The sequence below is a fragment of the Lepisosteus platostomus genome, chromosome 1 (genome assembly GCF_059453375.1).
Source record: "Lepisosteus platostomus isolate fLepPlt1 chromosome 1, fLepPlt1.hap1, whole genome shotgun sequence".
Taxonomy (NCBI): domain Eukaryota; kingdom Metazoa; phylum Chordata; class Actinopteri; order Semionotiformes; family Lepisosteidae; genus Lepisosteus; species Lepisosteus platostomus.
The window spans coordinates 58,166,511-58,193,658 of record NC_142611.1 but is presented as its reverse complement, the minus strand read 5'-3'; the positions used below and the strand labels follow the sequence as shown (position 1 = coordinate 58,193,658).

Below are 27,148 nucleotides of genomic sequence, written 5' to 3'. Positions count from 1 at the left end.
CCTGCAGTATTAATGTCTCGGTGAAAGGTCCACTTTACAGCAGTTGCTTCATGATTTGCCTTTGCTAAATTACTTATTCTATTTTGACACACTCTACCCCCTGAGAAAATGATTCCTCTGGGCTATGCATCTGCTTTCATTGAGTCAAAGCCAACCAACTAAAAATGAGCAGCAACCCATATATGATACACTTTATGAAATTCAATGTGCATTCTTTCCTATTTAAATTGTTTTTCTAATAGGTCACGACAACATGAAACTACATCATACTCGAGGAAGTGATTTTTTTTCCAATAATGGTTCTTATGTGCAAATAATGTAGTTGAAAGGATAATGTAATTCAGTATGGTTTGATTAAACTAGGAAAGAGGCTCTTGAGAATCTCATCTCTCTTTCAAAGGGGTTTGGTCAAGAGAGTGCCACTGCATTTTAATACAGCAGTCATAATAGATAGAAAGGAAGAAGCTCAAAGGTTATTAGTTCACTTGAATGTGCTTTGAACTCCTTTGACAATGACTGCAACTGAAAAGCCTAGACACTATCTCAAGACTGTCAGCTTTATCACTTCTACTTGTTTCATGTAATGACAAATTGTAAAGTAAAAATAAAATCAATAATGTATTTAGGTGTAGAATATATTGCCCTTTCCCAGAAGCTTAATAGTACAATGACACTCCTAGTCTATATAGAATACTGTGTTTTATTCATGTGCTCAAAATTGCTTAATGTTTTAGAGATGATAATATCTATAGACAGCTAACAAATATACAGTAATTACAGTGATGATAGGGGACCAGGTGACATACAGTATGGGTTGGAAGTAGTTCAAGTAGGTAGCTGTGTCAGCATGTGTAGGCTGCAAAGGAACAAGTTGTCCTCCTCTTAAGGGCGCTCCAGCCCTTCCTCGTTCTACCTCATTCCCCACACCTGTCCCTTATTCCAGCCCCTCTTTAGTTCCACCTTAAAAGCCAGACGTAGACATCACCTCATTGAATCGCGTTTCATGAGAGCCCGGGGTCCTGCTGCGTCTGGCCCCGTTATGCTTTTAACTTTCTGTTCCTGATTCCCCTTGCTGGTTCCGACCCGGTTCCTGTCCGCCCCCGGATGGATCGCCTGGCCATGGACTTCAGCCCTTGTTTCTGATTACCCGTTTGGATTTCCTATATGGATTGTTTGCCCCGGACTTACTTCCCCTGGGCACCTGCACTCCTTGGACACGCCCCCTTGTCTCCATCCCTTCTCCTGCATGATTTTATTCCTACTGTGTCTTCACCAACCGGATCGTGTCGTCTGCATAGGGCCCGGAAAGAACTGCTGAGTGATGCAAGTAAAGGTTTATTCCATGCTGAAAAGAGAAGAGAGAAAACACCATGTTTCGGCTGTGGAACCTTCTTCGGATGTCAAGTGTCCAGTTCCTTAATGCAGAGAACGATAACTCAGTCATCTTTTACAGAAAAAAAAACATCAACACCCCTACTGCTGTACCTCCACTAATCCTAACCTTGTTGTTACTATACAGTATGAGTTTTCACCTTTAAGAAAGCTCAGTGACTATAGCAAGGGTGTTTTTTGATAGATTGTATATGACATCCTATTTGTGTTCCATAGTAAACATAACAATATCTGTATTCTCTGATAGAGTATTAGACAGTTTTGCATATTAGCATTAGAACAGGTCAGAGGTAATGAGCATGGGCATTTCTTCATACATTCTAGCATATAATGTTTCCTGTATGTATTCCATAATTGCCATGACTCAATCAGAACCACATTAAGGAGTTATGAGACAGTTTTGTCATCCTCTATGGTTAAGGAAGAGGTCACAGACCAGGAAATTTTGCAAGTTAATTTTTGGATTTGCATAATCAAGATAAAATACATTTTGCATTTGAGCAGAAGGAATAGTCAAATCGTGATCAAAACAGGTTTATTCAGTTGTGTAATAACCCAACACTGTAATGGACTGTCATTTTGTGGACAGGGACAGGGTAGTTTCCACGAGCTACTATTAATCGGTAATTATTCACAAACCTACAACATTCTACTATAGACATACTGTATGGTATATTGCACCAAAGGTAGAAATAGGAAATTGTATTAATGTTAAGCATGACTCAAATTTGACTAGGTGATTTTGGTTTTTTAATGTAGTAACTTGTAATATCATAGTAGCTACACAGAAAACATTTGAATGATTTTTTACAAATCCAACATAGCAGACAAACAATGTGACCAATCAAACTGTTTTGAATTAAACTAAATGTTGAGCATAAGGTAAAACTGCTCATATCATATCATATCATATCATATCATATCAGTACTTCAAGTAGTAACACGGTTTCACTCAGAACCACCTTCTCGTTACCCTCTGCACTCCTATGATGAAACACTAGTTGCACTGAATGGTCTGAATTTTATTAGAAATTTGTCAGAATAAAAACAATAGGGGTGCAGTACCCAATTTTGTCCCCAAGGTTTTTGACATTTCTTGTGGTTTAGAATTTTTGTTCTGTGAAACTAAAGATTTAGGTTTTAGTTGTCTTTTATTTAATATTCTATTTATCTACAATATTTTATTTAAAAAATGAGAGATAAACAAGAGAATTTAAGTCACTTCAACCATCATTTGAGGTGGCGATTATTTGCAGGCACAAGTAAAAACTGTCACAAGAATAGCAGATAAAAGGAGGAAGATAAAAAGGCTTAAAATCTTAGAGTATCCACTCTACCACTGACCCTTCACTCGTTTCAGATATTCCCCTTAGTACAAACACATGGTCTTAGCGTAAAAAAATCATCCCACATTTTCACAGACAAATGTACTTAAAAGGAGCAGCAATTTTAAAACAGGATGAAGCAGAAATCTATTCACTATACCTCTTGGAAATTATGTCCTTATAGAAGTTTATTTATGAGAGTAAGCTCAAATCCATCAGCTTGATTAATAAGCGGTTCAATAAGCTCAGCTGCACATTGCTGCAGGTATTCATTCTGGTACAACTCTTAATGATCTAATTAAGCTAATTGTCATCTTAATCTAACAGTTTCACACATTTTCCCAGCTCTTCCCATGCTGTTGATTTAACGAGAACCATGCAGGAATATGGCCTTCCAGGTGTGGAGTTTAAAACCTTCTTGTGCTAATGTAGGTTCATTTCTTAGGTTTGCTGGGGATTTTACATTTCTTGTTGATACTAGGTTAAAAGAAACGTTTTTACGCATATGCTTATTAGGTTGTGGGTGCTCAAAGCTGTTTTGCTGTTAAATGTTATAATAAAGCAGGTATGTCTAATCCTGGCATTAGAAGGCTGGTGTATCGACAGACTTTCAAAGCCTTTAGAAAACAAGGGATCTGGGAGAAGCTGTTAAACTGGTCCAGTAAAGACAGTACCTAACTGGTTTACCTCATTAAGAGCAGAGGTGGAAAGAAAAGCTGCCCTACAGGACCAGGACTTGCCACCTTTGCAATAAAGCAAAAGGGGACGAAGGACCTGCCTAAATATTTCCAAACTAAATAATGAGCAGTGCAGGAAGAGGGATGAGCCAAAAAAAGTTAACATCAGGCCAGACCAGGCCAGAGAAAAAAAATAATCAAGTTACTTAATTGCACAAAAGTCAAATCCTTATCATATATTTTTGCCAGTTGTGCTCTTAAGATATGTTAAATAATCATTAATTTCAATTTAGCTAGTGTTCTACCAGCACAGGTACTGTAGACATTAAATTGGAAAGCAAAAACAGGCACATTGTGCACGTCAGTACATACAATGTGCAAACTTTAATATGTAATTGCTTATGAACAGCTTTGAGTTGCCGGGTTTCAACTCATGCACAACAGGGTAACCACGTTAGCCTGCATTGTGACTGCCTAAGCCACGCAACATCACATTCCATCTTTAAAGGAATAATCCGTTGATGCTAGCCCAGCTAGTTTTTATCTTGCATGTAAAATCCCATTAACACTGCCATTTATGTTCTTTTCTGTACCTCATGGCTTTTAATCATCTTAGCTCATTGCTTCGATCCTCGAATAGGCCTGGAGATGGTGAGGAGCACACTTTCCTCTGAAAATGCCCCTACCAGGTCTCCTGCTGCCAGTCAGGAGAGACAAGGATACTCTCGCCAACTCAAACCAGCCCCGCTCTGCTCTAGAGTAACCACTGGGGGAGCCCTAGTTACAGTAAGCTAATGGAATAGCCTACACCTAAACCAGTACCATTGCTGGTTGAGAAGCTTCCAAGCTCTATACCTGGCTCATCAGACAGATTTTAGCACATGCCTTACCCCTGCTTTTATCTAGGCTGCTTTTGTAGTTGGAAAATAATTTGGCCTGATATTACCTTCGAAAGGAAATGGCAGTTTATGGAAAACACACTCATCAGAGGAATATAGAATTAAAGGTTTCTATGAGCCAATTACTTTATGTCTGCTTCCTGGAAGACTGGGTATTTCCTTTAAAATTTCTGTGTTAACAGGTGCTGGTTAAGGCCCTATTTATGTGCATTATTTCAACATCAGTCATTGCAGTGATTTCAGATATGGTCAACTTATATTGCAGCACAAATGGCTGTATCATAAAGAATTTATTTCAAATATAATAACACTATACTGGATACTGGATGGAGAGGCAGCATTTGAGATATTAAATGTCAATATGAGTAAAAACTGAATACTACACTGTTAAACATTACATTGTTTTATGAAAGATGTATATATATCAAATAAATAAGACTTTAAATGAAACACTTCTCATTTTTATAGATCTTAAATTAGGAAACACTTACCTTTGACATTCAGACATGATATTTAAGTATCAGGTACTGAAAACAAGTCAGTCTATTTAACAAAAATCACAAAGCAGAGGTCTCAATGGTTAAACTTGAGTTTGAATTAATCATTTAGCCGATTTGTACATGCACCATGCAAAACAGACATTCAAACTCTGAGAATCGTAATGGACAAGCTGTGAGCCTTACTAGAGACACTATTCTTTGTGTTCTGTTAAATACATTATTTAAAGTACACAGGTACAGATGTTACTGCTCTGTAAACTGCAGAGAATTCTTACAGACATGCTTGGTGTATGCTGTATGCTCCAGATCAGCCTTTGCAAAGACTTATCATGGGAGATGTGCACCTTACACACAGTGGGAGTTGAGGTATTTGTGAAGGCTCTGCAATGGAATCATTCTGAAGTAGTTGTGACAGCAGAGGTCCAGTCCAGTCCAGCAGTCCATGAAGAACCTGCTCACATGTGTACTGGTGGGACAACGTGTCAAAACAAAAGACAGTATAATGAGCACCAGGAAATCAGGTTTCAGTCTGCCATAATTAGATGAGGGTTGTGTCTTTACAGACGTAACTCGCTGTCATTATGTTCATTTTGTGAATTGCGGTTTGGAGAGGGGATTTGGAAAGCCGCACCAAGAGAGATCCAGTGAAAAATGGCGTGGGCTTGGTGTGCTCCAAGAACAGAAATAAGCAGAAAAGGTTTTCTGTTTGGTACAAGCTAAGAAATCTCATTAGAACATAGGGTCTTGAGAGTAAAAGGGATCTGATTCTGAATTTAAAATGTGCATAATTTAGCACACAGAACCTGCTTTGCTCTGAATGTTAGAAAGTAGTGTGGTGGTCAGTGCTGCTGCCTATCAGCTTTATTTGCTTCTTGAATGGATTCTGGTTTGGGGCACCCCCTGTGTGAAGTTTGCATGTAGGCTTTCTCTTGATACTCCAGTTCCCTCCCTCCCCTAAAGATATGCTGGCTAAGTTTGATTGTCTGTTCCAAATTATCCATTTTTCTGTGGACTGTGTAGGTCAATAGTAGCCATGTTCTCACAATCCCATCTTATTCCCTATAATTCCACGACAGGTTGTCAAGACCCTCACGAGGACAGGGGGCATTCTGGTAATCAATGGATTCAATTTTTTTGCAGATGTACAGTACTTTCTGCTGGTAAAATGGTACTGAGAGCTCTCTTTCTTTTAAAAAAAAATCTATTTTTCCATTTTCATTTATGTCAATACAAAACTGACTCAGATGTGAAACTGTGGTATAATTCCCATTTGTCATTTACACTTTGATAGACTTCACTTTGTTCTGCTCTCCAATCAAACAAACCTTTTGGGGGTTTCACAGTACAGCTGAGCCACACTCACACAAAACAGAAAGGATGAATTACCATGGTTTTAAATAGGTTGCAACTGAGCATCTTAATTGTTAATAGACTTAACAGACGTCCACAGGAGAGCAGGTGTTTGGCAGAAACCGGAAAAGTGATGTTTTGAGTATTATCTGCAAACACGTACTGTACTTAGATTGTGTGTCAAAAAGGAATTTCCAGACAGTGCTTTTACTAGTTGAGTTGAGTACAATACTCATCATGACATCTGGAAATTTGTTTAAGTGATTTAAAATTAAAGTAAGTATTGAAACCAATCTTTCTAAAAAGGGTCTTTAAATGTCACTAATTAATCATTTTGAAACTGTTGTATTACAGTACACGAGCAAACACTGCATAGGTACAGTAATACACCTCCAGCCTTCAGGAACTGCAGTATGTTATTGTTTCCATCACAGCCAAGTTCCAAATGATTTAATTGGATCAATTAATTGCGAAATTAGGAGATGGTGACACACTGTTCAGAGTCAGACTAGAAATAACCACTGCAGGACTACTATCCATCTAGGACTATTATCTCACCTGACCTATTGCAAAAGTTGCTAAAGTTAACTCATCTGAGATTTCTGCTAAGATTCTGTATGCCATACAGTATATGAATTGTTTCCTACTATCAACCCCAGTCATACACAAGTAAGTAATAAACCACTGCTGTAATTGGCAAATATGTCAACCAATCATGGCCTCCTAATAATCCCCATCTATGAATTGGCTTCATTACTCTCTGCTCTCCTCCCCACTAATAGCTGATGTGTGGTGAGCGTTCTGGCGCACTATGGCTGCCGTCGCATCATCCAGGTGGATGCTGCACATTGGTGGTGGTGGAGGGGAGACCCCATTACCTGTAAAGCGCTTTGAGTGGAGTGTCCAGAAAAGCGCTATATAAGTGTAAGCAATTATTATTATTATTATTATTATTATGGCTCATTTATACATTTATAAACAGAATCCATCCATTTTTCTAGCCTCTTTATCCAGTACAGGGTTGCAGGGGAGCTGGAACCTATCCTGGCAAACAGGCACAAAACAGGACAAACCATTTCAAGGCAGACACACAGACACAAACACACACAATCACACCAGGGTCAGTTTTCCCAGAAGCCTATTAACCTGCCAGTATGGCTTTAGACTGAGAGGAGACCAGAGCACATGGAGGAAACCCATATGAACAATTGGAGACCATAAAAGCTCCACACAGTTTGTACCTGCAGAAGTGCACCTGCAGCCCCAGTGCTGTGAGGCAGCAATGTTAGCTACTGTGCTGCCCTACAAACATAATTAAAATATAGTTTCAAATATGTACGCTGCTCCTGTTTCACCAAATAATCCATAATCTATTCCTAGAATTTAACATTACTTTTCAGTTAAAAGGGTAACCTCTCTAATCTACTTCATGGATGTTACAATGCCACTCACCATGTCACTGGGTTTTCAGAAACCAGTCATTGGGTGACATCTTAATGTAATGATGGCAGTAATGTCATTAGTACAAGCCACCTACAGTACTTGTAAAACAACTGAAACTGGATATATAAAAGGGTTATAAATGGTAGGTAGCCATTTAAGCCATCTTGCATTCTGCAGCAAAACAGCTATTTGTGCTTTCTGTGACATTTATGAAACAATACATCAGGTTATATTTTTCCTTGAACCTCTTAGTAGAAATGATGGTAGAGGAAACATGCATACAGTACCTATACAGATTACAAGACCTTCCTTGTTCTAAGAATGATAGTAACAAATGATACCTATTGTACATTGCTTTGTTGATTGCTACGAAATTTACTAAGAAAATAAATTCCATTAATTGGATTTCACCACTTGAAAACAACTTAGAAAGTTTAAAATTGAGGAGGTACATTGGTAAATCATATTTTGTCATCATTGTTTTATTATTATTATTTCTATTAAGATGTTTCTTTTAATGCTTTTGTATTACAGTAATTAAGTTGGAATATATATATATGCTATCATAGATTTACAGTGATACAGTTTTATTAATCAGTGAAAGAGGAGTGATGCACAATCTTTTACTTAATTTATATTACTTATTTTTCAAATTCTCATGTCAGTTCAGCTAATATAGATATATGAATAGAGAAAAACAAAAACAAACCAAACCTCATAAATATTGCTGGCAACTGAAAAAAGAGTATCTGTCTCACTTTGCTGTACCAGGATAGTATTACAGTGACAGGGTCTAAGACTACCTACTAACTAATTTTCCATTATTGCTAGAACTTTCAGGTCTGCCTCTACAGTACCTTCGTAGAACAAAAAACACCCATTCCACATCAAGAGCTCTAAAACATTCAGTAAAACCCACACAGGATACAGAAAAGATTTTGTCCTATAAGTGTTATAATGTGTTTTTAGGTAAAAAATAAAAAATGAGGGAGGTCCCACTTTCACCTGTTTTTAAAGCACTAAACTGCAAATGTTCACTAATTCTGGGTCACACACAGTAAGAAAAGCAATCCTGTTTACACACAGTGGAAAACAGAGTGCCTTGTCTTCAGTATCCTCAGGGACCACTGCTGTGGTTATCCGAGCTGTGGGTCTCAGCTCCTTGACAACAGTGCTAGAAGCTATTTGAATGAAACATGGAGTCTTTCCATGTCAGATCAGCCAAAGGGGAAAAAACAAGGTACGTTTGCTGGATTTTGCTATGAAGGACAATGCCAACAAAGACAGTACTTTGAGGGTATCCTTATCTTGCTACTAACTAATGACAGAGTGAATTGAGTTATACCACCATTGCAATTATATACTATACCATACAGGAATATGTGTATTGAATTGAGCTGAAGTTTTTTTTTATTCTCCAAAAATATCTTTAACAGAATGACTCACTGACCTTGAACACTGTGTATAGCTGTCATGTTAGGTTATTTTGTCAATGTGATATTGCCTAAGGTTGTGTGTCTTTGGCAATGGAAAATATATACTGTAATACGCATTCTAAAACAACATATACACGATTCAAGATAATCCTGTATGTATCACATACAAATAGCTGATAAGGATATCAGCAGTTACCTTTAATTTTAGTAGCCACAATACTTTCATGCTGGAGCACTTTAAATTCTAAGATTTGATTTTTGATTTGATTTCCATTCTCAGCTTTTTCATGCTATTTCTTATCGACCTCTGATAAGATTACTGAGGCAGTGTATGAAGAAAAATGATATCAATTTTAATATGTAGGTTTGAAGAAATAAAATCTAATTTATAAACCCTAATAATTAGAATAATTGTGATATTCACAGATAATTGTACAATGTACAAAAACAATTACATAGGTATTTAAGTGCATTAAAATGAAATACATTTTTCAGTAGTTCAGGGAAAAAGAGGTGGAGAACATGTTCTGTAATGATACTCAAATATTTATATAAACATGCATTGCAGTTTGGGATACGAGTGAATACCTGTAATGTGTTTCAGATAAAGATGTAGTATACTAAATTAAAAATAACTACATTGATAAACATGCTCAAGTTAATTGCAAAAAATATTAGTATTATATTTTTCTAAATGATATTAGTAATTAAGACAATTTGACATGTGACAAATTACCATCATTATAATTGTAATCCTCTGCTTTTTATTCTCCTTTTCTGCAACCTTTGAGTGAATGATCTACAGCAGATGAATTAGATGAACAATTTGCCAATGGCTGGTTTGCATGGAAAAAGGATTTATTTTTAGACACCACAAATTAATTCCAAATTTTTAGTAGCTGATATTCAGTTATTGTTTTAAACTGATACAAATATTATATTTATAGGTGTTATTACTGTCTCTTTAAAATATTTTTTGGGTAACTTCCAGCTATCCTGCCTAAGATTTTAGCTATAGCAGTGCTACAAGCTACAGTATTACAGTTTTCTTTCTTGGAAGGAGAAAATTTTTTCATTTTAGCATTGCAAAACAAGCTTGGTAGCGCATACTCTTTAAGTTCCCCATTTTGCCTCTAACCTAATATTATTTCATTTAGTTTAAATTTATTTTTAATTGAATAAAACATGCAGAGTGTAAAATCAAGGCAGGCGTAAAAATGAAGTCACTATTTAAACACAGATTATCACTCACAGTTCATTTTCTTTTACATGGACAACAAACTGCATCAGAGTAGAATTCACTCCCACAAATCTCTCTCTTCCCTTTATTTAAACTGATGAAATATGTGGATTATGAGGATATTCATCAATTAACATATTCTTTACTCCACAGTGGAAAAATACTTGAAGATGAAACTAAGAAACCAAAATGAGCTTCCTCCAATATTTTCCATTTCCTAGCCTTTTATTTTTAAATCTATATCATCTTGCTTTACTGAGTGCCAGTATGCAAAAGTCTTGCAAAAACTCTGGACTGTTTTCTCAATGCTAAAAATATCATCATAAATTTCAGTCATTGTCATCAAAAAGCTGCACTAGATTGAATGCTCTCTTCTTTAAAGCTTGAGTCTCCAATATAGTGTAACGCATACGGCCGACATTAGAGGTTGTGCTGGCCGGGGTACCAGCGGGTGACGTCACCGCCCTTCCCTGTGAATAGCAGGGACCGCAGCCATCGGGCTGTGGGGAGATTTCCCTTCAGCTCAGCTGGCTGGGTTCCTGTTGAGTGACGCCGGAGGACCGGGTTCGAGTCCCCAGCGGCGAGGGCGCACACCCACGTGAACCAGAGAGCGCTACAATACAATTAATTTGTTGAAAGCTACATTTATACTCACCTCTGCATAAACCTCAGATTAAAGCAACTCCTCATAGAAACTCTCTCAGAAATTGACAAATGATTAAAACCTACTGTATCTAACAATCTTTAGATTATTTACAACTGATGAATGGTTTAAACAACAACACCAGGAACTACAGGGCATTTATTATTTGGAGCCTACGCACGCTGACGCAGCTACCCACCTGTACTATTTCTTATTTACGTTGAGTTTCCTCTTTATGGAGCCAAAAACTGTACAGATGTTTTGAATGGCACACATCTTGAATCCGCACAATGGACGTTTTGCTACCTACAGTAGAACACTGGATCAGTAGGGCAAAGCCAAGTTACATACATTGATGTCCACTTAGGAAAAACATCAGTCCATTTTTATTTACTTATTAGAATTAGTAATACAAACTTGATATTTGTATCAGGCATGTGCACCCATGGATAATTAGTAATTAGTAATAACATAACCTTCGGACATCGTTCCTGTATGACCAATGTTCCAAAAGGCTAGTTCACACAGCACTTTCCCGATCTTAAATCGAAGAGTGTTTTCCTACTTTGATTTATACCGACCATACTGCGACGACTAATTAAAACGTCTGCGATATAGAAAATCAACTTGGATTTAAAAAACATTTTACGTCAGATATAGTATTACATCGATCGAAATACTTAGTAATTGAATAATACTTGAAACTCTATGCAGATCAGACGCTCCCGCATTTTGTTATTGATGCAAATTATCTGAGCTAAGCTCTTCTGTAGTATTTGCTGTTGTAAAGTCCATTAATGTAGTTTTAATTTTGCAAGTACTGTCTCAAGGCAAGGTTACACACGAACATCTGAGTTGCCAAAGGAAAGGAAGGCTTCACCTCTGCTTATTGTAAACGTACTAATGGCTGGTTAAATGCAGTTTTCTCCATCTGCTGTTGTTTTTCCACAACCTTCTGACATTCAGATAGACTGCAAATGAGCCACAACTGTTTAACCCTTCTCCCTCTAATCTGTGAAAAATAAAGACAGCGTTGTGCTAAATCATTTTATCTTCCTCCTCTCCTCTAGATGTCTCTGCAGTATAGGCGTTTGAGAGCTCTTAATGACGCCTCTCCTGGAACTCTACTCGTTGTTATTAAATGCTCAGGACACTCTAAGCCCCGCAAATATCCTTGCATTTTCTACTTCCTCGTTTCTGAGCAACTAACCAGCGACTCCTACCTGAGATACACCTGGACACCTCAGTGTGGCCACCACTCACTGCGCATGCTCGACTCTCTCAGGGGACAGCACTGTCATGGCGGAGACGAGCTACAGCAGGACGTGAATCAGGAAGAGATGGTGCTGAAGACGGGTTAACGCTGATAGTTAAACTAGTCTGTTGGCATTTACGGACAATCCCGCGATTGCTTATCCTCTGACCGGCATTGTGGGGGGGTGCGGTTGGACTTGCGCCTAATCGCAGTTCCGTAGTTTTGCACCTACCCGTGCGCTTGTTTTACCTGTCTTGGGTCTTGTAATAATATACTGCTGTTGCAAAAGAAAGTCACCGAGTTTTCTAATTTTATGTGCTTTCTTCAAGAAAAAAAAACCTAACGATGAGAAAATATTAAGGTTACCTACAAAGGAAACCAATTTACAGAATCGAAACGTTTCTCTTTGCTGCATTACTAAGTTAAAGCAAGAGGGTACAGTTTTTTTCATCTCTGCGGGCTCTTAAGTTTCACCTGCTGTTGAGCAGTTGCTCAAAGGCTGGCAGTAACTCGTATGTCACGGTGTCAGACTTAACTCTACAGTAGCGCATCTGCTTTACTAACTTCACAGGGGAATGCACAACATTTATACGCGAGTAAAATTTGCGTTTGATGAAGAGGAAACGAAAACGGGCTCTTGTGCATTTGTTTAGAGAGTAAAGCATAATCTACGTAGAGGGATTTTACAGTTACCGCACATCTATTTGAGCTCTACGGTTCCACGCCCTAGTCTTAACAGGTATCTCACCTGTTGAAGCTACTTCTCCTTCGTTCGCGATGGCTAGCGAGGAGAAACCGGCTGCTGGTCTGCCTGCGGGGGATACGGGTGGCAAAGACGAAGGAGCGGCCACCATGCCGCTGAACCCCGGCATCCCAATTCGGGGGATCAAAATGAAATTTGCCGTGCTTTCTGGCCTGGTGGAAGTTGGAGAAGTCTCAAACCGGGACATCGTGGAGACAGTCTTCAATCTGGTAAGCTGATTACTGTAAATAGGCCTTACTACTGTTAGGGTAAGATTGCTTTTCGCAATAGCTTCTTTTTAACCACGTTGAATATACAGTATGTTACACTGGTATTGTTTTTGTGTTTCTAATCCGTTGCAAAGCATGATATCATAGACTCAAAATTAATTTAAGTAAAGTTGGGAAGTTAATTGGCTATCCCAGCATTACAATTCATTCAAATGGAACAAAAAACATTTTTTGACAGTGTTTTTTTAATGAAAACCTGCAATCTCATACTTGAAAGTTTGTTTTAAAAGTTGGATTTTTAATCCCATCTCACTTATATCCCTTATTTAGATCAGATTACTAATTTCTGAAATATGTATGCATTTATGCTATATTATATTGTTCAATTTGACTTTAATTTAATTATTAGTTTTAGGGACCCAGGCAAATGTATATAGAAACGGTGGTGTATATGCGGCCATTCAACTGTGCATAAATATCTGAAGTAGTCTATTTCCACCACAATCTTTAAGAAACCTTGCATATTTTTTAGGCCAACTTTGTGCCCTGCTGCACCCACACCTGTTCATTTGAGAAAGGGAATTTTCATGATAAAGCAAGTACATTTCACACTAAAAATGTTAATTCGGTACATTCTTTGTGAACATGTATTGAGCTAAAAGACATGCTTTTAATGAATTACTGCAAATTAATAAGCACACTTACAATTGTTTCCTATAACTTCTTAACAGACAACAGTTGCAGTGGGACAGTATAGGGCAGGGTGGAGTTATTATAAAATTCCATCTGTTCTTAGAGTCTTGCTCTGAATTTGTGTATGACCTGTAGTCACCTCTCTTGTGGTATCTAGGAAACGGGTCTGTAGGCCCATTTCTGTTGTAGTGCTTGCATTAAATAATTCCATTATGGAGTGAGTGTTGTCTTTTGAATTTAAATTTACCACTCTTCACTCCCATACTTATTCATATCCATAGCTGTTTATTTTGATATGGGAAGCTGGAATTTATCCTGGATTGTTTGTGACTAGCACAATTTGAAATTGGTGGAGTAGAAGAGGCTTGTTTTATTTCTCAACCAGGAAGTGTCATTTCCTGTTCCATCAACCTCTTGATGGAGAGACAGTAAAATACTTGTAAGGGTATCATACACTATAAATGTGTATCTGTTTTAGTCTGGTGTTATCTGGTTCTCCTTTAGGTTAGCCCTTTCTTGCTAAGCAAACACAGGTCACTGTATGAATGAAACTAACCAGGAAGTAAAAAGATACTGTGTTGAACTGGACTGCTGTGAGGAGAAACCGGCAAAACTGCTTTGTCACTGTAGCAAGCACAAAGTCTTGAACAGAACCTGGTGCTTGAATTTTCCCAGGTGGCCACTGTTAAAATGACTGCTAATGAAGAAGGTGGCATGCTTTTAAAACGTACTCAGAACTGATCACCTTCTCTAATGGGGGAAATATTTCTAATTTCTCTTATCTACTTGAAGGTTAACATGAATTTAGGTGTTAAAACGGTATTTCCTCTTAAAACTACTAAATTACACTGGAATCACTTTTTAAGTGACTCACTACAGGGTTATTAAGGCGTTGTAATTATCTTGATTTTCGCCCCTGCTCCAGCCCGCCAAACCTTGGTGAGATCATCTTGCTTGTTATTTAAAAAGTGCTGACATATGAATTAATTCACAGTGGTTGTGACCTGTGCGTATCGTTTCCTTGACATTTGTTTTTCCCCTATGATATGCTGGTCATAATTTGTAAAAATACTGACAAAAGCTTGCTTCTTTAACAAACAAAAAAAAGAAAACGGATCTCTATGTACAATTATTTCAGAAAACTCTTTCAAGCAGAATATAACCATTCCTATTGCACAGGGCGGAAATAAAGGATATGTCTGTTAGTGTGTTGGGGAAAGGAAGGCATAGAATTAGACATGGTTGGCATGCAGTTTTGTCTTTTAATATATGGGCCTATACAGGACTTATTAATGGATATTGAAATGACTGAATTCATTTTAAAAAAAGACATAAAGAAAAGGAGGAGGTAACCTCTCAATATTTTAAGTGCCAATATTTGATTTTTTGTAGCAACAGGCCAAACCTGCTTTGTAGAAGTGTCCATCCTGCGCAGTCTTGCGATCATTGAGTTATAAAGTATACTGTATATGGGAGTGTCTGCCTTGATTGGTCAAAGTCAAAATATTTCTTGAAACGGCCTGTCTTAACAGGTGTTCTTGTTTCTGGAGGCAAGGAAACACTCTGCATGCATAACAGGACATTGTTTCTGGAAACATATTGTCTTGTATGTTCTTGGCTTAACAGTGTAGGACACTTACTGATCATCTGTGACAGAGCTGTGACCCTGTGATGCACAGTGTGGTGTATTTGGCAGCAGAGTCTAGGACATTAGGACGGATTAACATTTTTCCTCATACAGGGGGTGGGTCTTCCAGGTCTTGGCTCAGGTCCTTTGATTGTGTGTTAAACAGTTGGAAAAGGAAGACATGGGACAAATGGTGAAAGTCCCCAGGTGCACACTCTCCTTGTTTACAGATGAGCCCAGAGATCTCAGCTTCACTTGATGTGACATGAACTGAGCAAGTGATTGTTCCCTCTGCTGGTTTGTTTTTGTTTTGGCGAAATAAAATGGCACAAAAAAGTAAATCTTGCAGACTGTGATGTGTGATCTCAATTTCAGAGCAGTAGTGTTTCAGGCTTTTGTTTCTTTTTAGGCTTCTGAAGTACAGTGATGTGCTTTATTTTAATGTTGGATTGTGTTCATTATGATGATTAGGTGTTTAGAATGTAGGGTTCATGGACCAGCCACTTGTCTGGTCAAGGTAGGTTTCACAGATAAGTCACTTACACTCTACTGTGTCTTGTCAAAGGGTCTGAGAGGTGTATACAATTCAATTAAGAACCTGCTGAGTTAAGCTGCAAATATGAAACTGCATACTGAGTGGTGAAAGGCTCACAGTGGAGTAAAAAGCAAGTTGTGAGAGTTTGCCAGATTTGAGGATGACACCTTTGCAGCGAGTTTCATGCTTTGCGGTGTACCCTGCTTCTTTCGTTTTCCCTGAACACCTCAGCAGTTAAGCTCTGAGAGATGGCAGTGTGCATTGCACATAGTTTGATTTCAGTGGCAGCCTGGTAAGTCAAAAAAATTGACTAATATTTTTATTGAATCTAGAGACCTGCTGCAATTTATCCTTTATTAATGCAAAGAATGGGAGGATTAGAATCCTAGTTTTCTACTGTAAAAGCTTTTTAAAATTTAAAATGTTCATTTTCAGCAGGAAAGGTATAATCCTTTTTCTGCTATCAGTCTGTTTGAATTCATTATTAATGTAAGAAGGTACCCTGTTTTCTCCTTTGTAGTTTCTCCCTAGTAGGTACCTGAAAATGTGCTTCTTGACAGTCCAGTAGACTGGAATTAAACAAGTTCTGTTGGTTTAGAAGAATTCAGAGGAATGCAGAAATGAGCAGAGCAGTAGCAGAAATGTACATTTTAAATATAAGATATAAAATATTGAGCTTGAAGTTACTGTACTGATGAAATAGAAGTTTGTTAACATCATTTTCATTTTTGCACACTATAAGGAAGCAATAAAAAAGGCAATTATGTTAGGATATGTAGTTATTTGTTTTATTTAAATCAATGGATGTTCTGTTAAAATTCACTACCAAGACCTCTTTTACAATATTATGTATGATTTTGGGTCACAGCAATACACAAAAGTTATTTTTGGTCTGGGATGAGTCCGGAGAAGAGTGGCCATTTCTTGAAGGAATGTCCTAACCTGACAGGTTAGGAAAAACTAAATATTTTTAGATTTGAAAAAGACTAAGAGGAGTCCTATTGTAAGTATTCAACATCTTTAAAGACACAGACAGCACACTGGATGTCTTTAGAATTGATACTGAAAGGATGGTGACAGAATCCTGTATAAGTGAAACACAAAATACAGGAAATTATGCAGAAGTACTTTTTAAACTGAGAACAGGAGGTACTTTTTTGCACAGAGCATTGTGGGAGTCAGAAACTGATTTCTAGATACATTGTTTAAGCTGGTACCTTGGCATTTTGTAAGATATGCCTGAATGAGTTCCTTGAATCAAGAAGCTGCTACTAATTGAAAGACCTAGACTGGCCAAATGGCATCATCTTGTTTGTAACCTGTACTTATGTAATACATTGTGGTTTTATTGCATAATACTTTAAGTTATTGTCTGAAAATGATCCTTTAGAACAAATGAAAAGGTGAATTTAAGCTTTTTAATATGACTGATTGAGAGGTGTACATGGGGCACTACCTTTAGTTAGATCCTGAATTTCATTGTCTTGAATTGAACTCAAGCGGCTGGAATCATTTTTTTGTGGTTTGTAGCAATGGGCGGCAACACAGTGGCACAGCGGGTAGAACTGGTGCCTCATAGTGCTGGGGTCCTGGGTTCAATTCCAGACCTGGGGTGCCATCTACATGGAGTTTGTGCTGTATGTTCTCCCTGAGTGCTCTGGTTTCCTCCAGAAGTCCAAACACATACTGTTTGATTAATTGGCTTTTGGAGAAGCTGTCCCTGGAGTGAGTGGTGTGTCTGTTTGTGACCTGCGGTGGACAGGTGTCCCATCCAGGGTCTATGCTGCTTTTTGCCAGTTGCTAGCTAAACTCCCCTATGACTTTGAATGGGATAAAGGGGTTAGAAAATAGATTGGTATAGCAGAGGGATTCTTTGATCTTAAAATGTGTCACTATCTTTGTCCTCATGCTGCCTTTATAGTAATATTGATTGTAAGTTCTTTCTTTGAGACAACTTGTCAGAAGAGAAATGAAATCTCTTAAACTAGAGCAAGCCTTGAAGCTTTAAATAGAAAATTTATATCAGTCCCTTACATCATATGTAATTCTTTTTTTGCAAGATGAAGTGTTCAGGTTCACATTTACGATCACAAGATAGTAAATGTAGACAATTCACTGAAAAGCCTTCATTTTATTATTGCTTGGAAGTCCTGCATACGAATTGATTCCCATCCACTTTCTAAAATTAAGAGCAAAACCTTTCATATTAAAATATACATCCACCCATCAATTTAAGAACACCTGGTTTACAACTTTTCACTACATTTTAGTGTGCATTTTTGTACCTGTTTTTCACTGTTATGAAGAGATTTTCACTACAACGAAGATACTGTACGTACTTTGTAGCTGATTACAAGATTCCATCCTGACCTCTCATAACAGCTCATCAATATGTTTATGTTCTTAGAATTTTTACGTTTCATTAAGTATCTTCACTAATATACTAAGTAAAAATCCTGTAATTATCACAAACAAGCAATAGTCTTTTAGTTTGAAAAGTAATAGCGTTCAATTGCTTTGTCAGCGATTATTCAACAAATTAGCTTTAAAGGCCACTGGATCTATTTGGAATTTGCTGCATGGAACTGCTGTCAAGCCTTGCTTGAGCTGTTGTTGACAGAAGTGTTTTTTAAGGGGGTGTAATGCTGGGAAAGCCTGCTCACTGGTGCGGATTGTGTCTAGAGTTGTTAGAATTGCTCAGATTTAAACACCTTAGGGAAAAATAATGGGAAAGGTAGGATGGAACTTGGAAAATGTCACAGTGTCCTTTAATTTTCATGCCTCTGAGGGACTGTTGGGCTTGTATTCCATCCACTATCCTACTGCAAGGGAAAGTCAGTGCACCTCTGTCAATATTTCCAAGCATCTTCTAATTTCTCAACCTGCAGGAGTACATAAGACTTAAGTTTGCGTGACAGACAAGACATGACAAAGACGTCGTTATGGTATGAAAAAACTACAAAATCCCGACACCTGTAAAAACACCTGTTGATCTGATTCCAAATACTGTTGGTACTTTGAATTCTGGGCAGGACTGTCTCTCTGATGTTCGGATTGCTTGCTATTTCTGTGATCAGAACAAATGCTCTGAAATTCTGAATGATGGCTTCCATCTTTTCAATAACTGAACAAGACTTGTAAATTGATTGTATTTGCAGCTTCAGTGTGAGAGTTTAACTTCAGAAGGAGATGTAGAAGGAAGTGCATAGGAAATAATTTACAAAAAGTTACAAAAATTACAAAAGTTACAAAAAATGTAGCTTTGCAATTATCTTCAAAATTCCAATTAGTTAAAATTAATTAAAACTTAAAATATTAATAATGGATTTCAAGATTGCAGCACAGCAAGCTAAGGGATGCCTCATGTGGTCCTAGAGAGCCACATTCTAGCAGGTTTTAAAGGTCATGATGAAAACTTTTTGACTTGGAACAATTTCATTTTGACCAGAAAAGCAGGTGATCGAGTAATTAGGAAGCTACAGTTTACATTTGCTAAATACTTCTATACAACTCAATTGGAGAAGTGCAACAGGAAATACTTTATTATATAATTAGATTAGAAAGATATGTAAGGTGGTGATGTATTACTGAGAGACTTAAACATTCCACATCTAAAAGGGTATATTGTCACTAAGCTGAATTAGATACGGTTAAAATGGTTAATAAAACTCAGTTTGTAATGAAATCATGTTGAATCACTTTTTTTCAAACAACAGAATGTAATTAAAAGATAGTCTTTTACATACATTCATACATTGTCTGTAAATGAAAGATACACAGGTTTAGGTCAGAATAAAGTTGGTCTAAATAGTTTAATGTATATATTAACTAATACGTTCAAAGGAAGACATTAAACCTCTGCAGAACATATTTTCTCTTGTTGTACTTGAATCAAGAGAAATTTAAATTTGATCAGTTTTAGGTTTTGAGCATTCATATGATCGTGCATACTGTAACCAGATTTCTTTTAAAGTACAATTGTAAAATTTTTAAAACTATATAAAGTTAAAATAACATCAGTATGTTTTTCCTTCATTAGTACCATGAAGGAAAACAAAATTACACAACCTGAAGTTGAACAAAATGAGTAATGCCTTAGTAGTCTGGATTTTTGTTTTAATAAAAAGAAGTTAAAAGTTTTTAATTATATGAGTTATAGTATTTTTAATGTTCATTGAGTTAAAATATGCATCAAGTATTATCAACTTAAAATCCACTTTTAACTGTTGAGCTAGCAAAACCCTGGTTTGGTATCATGTCAAGAAAATAGTGTGATGTGTCTTCTTTGACTTCCCCTGGCTTATGTTTATTTCTTATTTCATCTTCTTTTACCAGTTCACTAGTAAATTGTGCTACAGATTTGCTCATTGTGGTTACCACTTGAACAGCAGAATCAATGAGAGATGGTTTGTATTGCTTATAAGAAAGGATGAAAGGAATGAACATCCCTATGAATTCAAACAGACTGCAGAATGCTAGCTACAGTACTGCTGACTCGCACAGCTACAGCAATGGTTTTTTGTTATTCTGTTTGGTGGACTTGTAGTCGAGCCCTCAGACATTGTGTTTCACCCATGACCCACTGGCTTGGCGTCCCAAGTGTGAACCTACAGCCTTGAGGTAAAAATTGTCACAATTGAACATTACTGAATGAAAAGCACCCTAACATTTCAGGATCAAATAACAGTAGCGTTTATTTCTAACCACCCTAAAAAATGTGAGCAAAGTCCAAAAAGTAAAAGTAGACTGCTTCGCAAAAAAAGGCTTATTGTTTTAAAGGTTCGTATGCTTTTGATGTGTTCTTTAGTTAAAAAAAGACTGTACATTGTAAGACGCAAGCTGGGATGGTTAATGACGACAACCTAGAGAGAGAAAAAATGAAGGTGTGTATCCATTACCATGACACCAGTAAGGCCAGTAACGATACCATCTCTACCACTAATAATCACCATCATCGAAGGCTTTGAAGAGACCAGGAAAATCTGATAATACACTTGTACCCCAGGACCACGACTGGGGACTGCTGTCCAAGAGCTGTGGCTGTGACAGATAACAGTGTAAGAATCACGACGTTTGATTACATGCATTTCCTTTAGGTTTGCTAACCTTCCCAAAATCCCAGTCTCACTGTTGATTTACTACAGACTCCACGTGTGTTAGCAGTTGAAGTACTGGTGACCTCTTCCTTCATTATTATTATTAAATGAGACATAGGCCTATTGAAGTGTAGCTGAGATGCATGTTTCAAATGTCTTAGCACAGTTCTGTATAGTTTTCTTATTTAAATAGATGGATACATTTACTGATTTCTGTCAATTTATTGTAATTTATTTTAGATTTATATCTCAATACAAAGTTCATCATTTTATCTATTTTAATTAACTTATTATGATTCTAATGTCAGTTTAACCAGAGTCAAAGTAATTACACTACCTAAAATGACTTTACATAACTTGTTTGCTTTTGATGAAAAAGCTTACATTATCCAAGAAGTACAGGTCTTTTGGAGGCCTTGTTTCACTATGAGAACAGTAATTTTAATGTTGTTTTAATAAGCAGTTCATAACAGAAAGAAACCATATTCATCGCCACTAAATTGGTTAAATTGGCTTGTAAATAGAACTTAGTGACTTTGGGGATATCACATTTCCACTCTGTCCCCTTCCACTGATGCCAGTTTTTTGTGTTTGATCTTGTATGCTAATCTTGAATGGATTCATTTTTGTCTGGAAAAAAGTAAGATCCCGCTATCTTGGTGAAATCCGAATTGTCTAGAAATATCTCAAAATTTTTAATTTCAGTTTAAATACACTATAGAACTAAGACAAAAAGTGACGAGATTCTTTTGATTTAAACCCAAAGGCTCTGTTGTCTAATTGAAGACTATTTCCCATCGTAGACAGTTGTGGCCACTACATAATTGATATGTTGAAAGAAGCCTCAACTATAATAGCTCTTCATTAGTGATGGTACCTGAGGGCCACAACTCTGGTTTTAATTCCACCTCTGATCATAATTGCTTAATTGAATTAAATCCTTGACTAGGAAATAAAGTCTCTTGTGCAGGTTTTAATCAGTTGCCGGTTTAAAAATACATGTAAAACCTCCAAGATTTCAGTCCTCAAGGACTCACCAGTCACAGATCTGTGTGCTGTGTAAGTGCTTTTCATTCACCTTTAGCTGTTATTGATTGATATATTTTATTAGCAGTTCTTTTGAGACTTTGAGTTATTAGCAAAGGCCTAAGTTCTTTCTTGAAAGTGGTCTCTAAACAACACATGCCATAAGATATGTACTGTGCTCTTTAATATTCTCTCTCCCCTCAGGAAGAAAACATTGGAATGCATATTTGATTTTTACCTCAGTTAGAAACCGTTAATGCCAATTCCATGGAGGTCAGCAGTTTGATGATCATGACAAGCTTTTCCTCTCTGTATTGAAGCATTGCTTGCCTCTCAATTTAAAATAATGTTATGAACATTTTATACCAGTAGGCACCCCCCTTCCTCCTATGTCACTTAGAAGATCAAGAAAACTTAATCCATTCTGTAAACTACAGTATGTAAAACAGAGATCAAATGGCATGAACTGCAAGTCTGAATGCTGTGATAATTAGAAACAGTTAAGCTTGTATATTTGATGATTTTTTTGCCCTTTTCTTGAGGGCATCAACAAATTACATTCTGACTTTCAAAAGTTTGAAACAAATTTCAAACCTGTCAAGCCAGCAGCCATATTACCCTGCAACTCACAACTGGCAGCCCACTGAAGCTAAGCAGGTGTGAGCCTGGTCAGTACCTGGATGGGAAAAACTAAGGTTGCTGCTGGGAGAGGTGTTAGTGGGGCCAGCAGGAGGCGCTCACCCTGTGGTCCATGTAGGTCCTAATGTCCCAGTATAGTGACGGGGACACTATACTGTAAAAAGGCGCCGTCCTTCGGATGAGACGTAAGACTGAGGTCCTGACTCTCTGTGGTGATAAAAAAATCTCAGGATGTTTCTCGAAAAGCGTAAGGATGTAACCCATCCTGGCCAAATTTCCAATTGGCCCTTACCAGTCATGGCCTCCTAATAATCCCCATCTGTGAACTGGCTTCATCACTTTGTTCTCCTCCCCACTGATAGCTGATGTGTGGTGAGCGTTCTGGTGCACTATGGCTGTCATCGCATCATCCAGGTTGGCTGCACATTGGTGGTGGTGGAGGGGAGTCCCCATTACCTGTAAAGCACTTTCAGTGGAGTGTCTAGAAAAGCGCTATATAAGTGTAAGCAATTATTATAATTATAAATTTCCAAAAGCAGGTTTAAATCCTGTGAAAGCAATGATTCTAACTCACAGTCTGCTGTTTTTAAGACTTTAAGAAGTTTATTTGGTAAAGATTTATATTACTTACTACAATAGTCTTAAAATGTAGGATTTGATATGGTTATAGGTTAGTGCTATTTTACTGTGCTTGCTTTATTGATATTAGCATTTTTTCATCCAAAAACAAGCAGAGATGTGAATGACCTTAATAAAGACCCATGATGTTAGGTCATTTAACGGGCTGTTGGTACTGCTGTCACTAGACCCTTATGACCTATATAGTGCCTTTATTTACTCAATCCTTGTTTTGAACTTGACTGTTTTTATATATGAGAAATAATCTGCTGGGACCCTCCTTGCAGAGCATGAACCTGGTCATTAAAGAAGGCCTGGTAAACCTTGAGTCATCAGAGAATGAATCCTGTTCCATTAGATGTGCTGCACAAGCAAGCTTGGCTCTTCTACTCCATGCCAGAACCTTGATCCTTCCAGTACACTAATTATAAAACTGATACTTGATTGCTTAATTGACCCAAATCAGGCTTGTGAATTTGTGAACAGGCAGTCAGTAAACTGCCAAGCCTTGCAATGTGAAAAATCCTTGGTATTGGTTCCACTCATATTTGGAGAACGTGATATCCCAATGATGCACCTCCTGAGCATTAGACTGAAATTGTTCTCTGGTTTTCATATAATTGTATCTAGTGGTACAGCAAAAGGAAACTTCAATGCTGTAAAGAACCTCATCTGACTGTGCACATGGAACTGGGTTTGCAGTCTGTGTAAGTGCTCTTTTTCAGTTATGTACAAGCTTTCTTATCTTAAGTGAATGTGCAATGTGAACCACTTTCCTTGCATGTATTTTTTTCTTAGTTTTGTGGCCTTGGGATTACTCATTTCTGTTACAGCTGATAAGAATTTGTCTTTTGTATATCATGTTAATGCTCATCTCCTTTTGAAAAAGACAATATAGAAATGCTTCAGCATTTCGAAAATCGGTGACAATCCCTCAGATTTAGGTACAAATCAATTCGCATGGAGTTACTATGCCTCTGGAGTTACTCTGCCATGCTTCCACATATGCAGAGACCTGTACTTTCTCTTTAAGTGATGTGTGACCATTGCAGCTATGAAGGAAACATCTTTCAAATTTGTTCATTTGGCATACAAATTTACTTTTATGGAGTCATTAGAGCTGTTATTATTTCCGACACTTGATGACCTTAGTATTTATTTTGTGCATTTACTCAGAGCTTCAGGTAATTATTCCCAGGAGTAATGGTTATCCAGACTGTGTGATGGCTATCCTCCAAAACTAAGCATATGGTAATTAATAAATCATATCTATTTTAATGTGCTGAAATGGTTTTGTGCCATTAAGACTTCAAAATAAATGCTTTATAGCTTGCTGGAAGGCTTCCTCAGCTTTTAATGTGTTTTTTTTTCCACTGGACTCACAAGATTAAATGCTGTTAGTTGTAATTGTTTCTTCTTTAAACAATGTTTTCTGACAACATGCATTTACCATTTCAGTGAAGTACCTTCCTAGGAGTCTATGCCGAACGAATGAGCAGATTTTGTTTTCACACTTGAAGCCTTGAATTGTCTTTACAGCTATAGTGAGCCTCATTTGAATACATTATTTCAGAATTAAGGGACTGATCACCTTAAATATTAACAGACAATAAAGCTTCATTGATTAACTGGATCCTTTGTGAGTTTTTTCAATGAATGTGTTTGAATTGTGTTGTTCAAGCTGCATGTCCATTTGTGTTGCTGGTTTTATTATTAAACGGCTCTTTTGTGGTTGTGTCGAGAACACTTCTATGTCCAAGTTTTTCTTATTAACCAGAAGATGTTGTATATAGCATTACTTTCAGCAACTTGTATCCTTCCATTTGCTGTAAACTTCATTATACATGAAGTTATATATTACAATTTTTGTAAACATGCAGACAACTGATGTAAATGGTTACACAGAATAATCAAATGTGTAGAACTGTGCCGTTTCTTCTTAAGGTGATATCTTTATTTGCACTGCAGTGCCTTACTATTTATGGAGAGTATAGATGTACATTTCACTCACCATTTGCTCATAGTAAGACAGGGGTGTTAACTGAAGACTCATGAGTAAAAATACGAACAAAAAAGATATTGAGGGTTAAAAACTACTTTTTTGCATTGTAAGCATGATTAATTTCATAGTTTGTCATGATCCCCTTGTCATCCCTTAAATTATGCAGACCGTTTTTAAGAACATTTCACAATTATTACCTTTGCATATATTGTGTGAAATTTCAAAAGTAATGGTTGTCACCACACTGTTCTTGTTGGATCTTGTATAGTGTTTTAAGTGCAGCCTCAGTTGACTGTAATCACAGCTATAATGAAGAATATTCAGATCTAGACACCACATTATGAAGGGTTGACGTCTGCTGGAGTAATGAGCATTACTTGGCAAGTGAGACACAGGAAGTAGACATAGAGGTCTTCCTGTGTAAGCTTCCTGAGTAGAGTGCTTTCAACAACAGTCATTGTTAAAACATTTGGTACTGGAGTTTGTAGCCAACAGATTTGCTAAAATGCATTTTATGTAGTGCTTGATCTGTCACTACCATGTGTACATATACCAGCGTGAGATTGTGTATTGTGTAGACAGCACCTGCTCCTGTCTTCACATAGTAATACCCATTTGTCTAGTACCTTTCATCATCATCGCAATCATTATCTTCAACCTTTATCGATCCACTGCCGAAGGGAGCTTCTATCACTGGCTTTTCACATGCAATTTTTTCCTGAAAATGTATTGATTCATGTAGTGGTCTTACAGGATGTCTTCTTGGCTGGGTTTTGTGTCTTCAGATTTAGTTAAGTATTTCCTTGGCTCAAAGATCTGTTTTTAAAACAGTGTTTCTTACATAATCCCATTTCAGTTTTGAGACTCTTTCCATGTACAGTATTGTAGTCCATTTGTATTGTAGCCAGCTTTTACTTGGTTTTCAGAACATCCTTTTATGCTTTGTTGACTTGTCTGTAAGTTCTGTTTCGTTTTAAATTCAGCATCCAGATTTCATATTCATATGTTCCTTTTGTTTTCCTTCTATGATATTTCCTTTTATTATATAGGTAATCTTTCAAAATCATACCAATCAATTAATTGAGCTAAATCAATACAGTTATTAATATCTACTGGTTTAAAACCATTTTACTAAGATTACACAGGAATAACATTAAAGCAGGCCTGAATATGAGCTCAAAGAAAAGAAGCATCTTGGCTTCATGCAGCTCTTAAACATGTAATTGAACTTCTTCTTAGATTGGTGGAAGTAGGTTTCTTCATGTTAAACTTCAGACCCTGTCCTGAGTAAATCTTCTGGAGACGCTGTTTTTAATGTGGCTGTCAGAAAAACAAAGTTGAAAAATGAAAGGAAGTCAATTTGGCTATCTAGCCCGTTTGTTGGTTAGTTAATTAATCCAAAAATCTAATCCGGGTGTTTTGTGAATCCAGGATATCAGCTTCAGCTGCATGGCTGGGTAATCTGTTTCATACTCCCATAATCCTCTGGGTAAAAAAGTGCCTGTCAAGGGCTTTGGGGCTACTGTGGCTCCATGGAATACACCTGTGTGCTTAATTAATTGTTGTCTTTTTGTAAATGATGCTGATTTCATTAGTTTATTCTTTAAGCCATCAAAAATAGCTGTTCTGTTTACAGAGTCACATATCTCATAATCAGGTAATCCTGTGAATAAGATTTGTAGTTATACATTAATAGAATAATGTTTATTGCTTTTTACAATTTCTACTTTTTAAATAGGTTATCTGTAATGTGGTTATAAATGCTTGTAAATATTTGTTT

At 37.1% G+C, this 27,148-nt stretch overlaps 1 protein-coding gene and 1 long non-coding RNA gene across 2 annotated transcripts in view; one reads left to right on the top strand and one right to left on the bottom strand.

Annotated features, from left to right (window-relative positions):
- Positions 1-716: 716 nt before the first annotated feature.
- On the bottom strand, positions 717-12,199 carry LOC148678286 (uncharacterized). The gene is made up of 3 exons (XR_015938114.1): positions 12,129-12,199; positions 11,105-11,211; positions 717-1,345 (listed from the first exon to the last, which is right to left on the bottom strand). It is a non-coding gene; the product is annotated as an uncharacterized LOC148678286 (long non-coding RNA).
- Positions 12,199-27,148, top strand: part of lrba (LPS-responsive vesicle trafficking, beach and anchor containing) — a 283,565-nt gene continuing 268,615 nt past the window's right edge. The window contains exon 1 of the mRNA XM_088633176.1: positions 12,199-13,132. Coding sequence (XP_088489302.1) covers positions 12,938-13,132 — 195 coding nt within the window. The 5' untranslated portion in view covers positions 12,199-12,937. The remainder of the gene's footprint in view (positions 13,133-27,148) is intronic.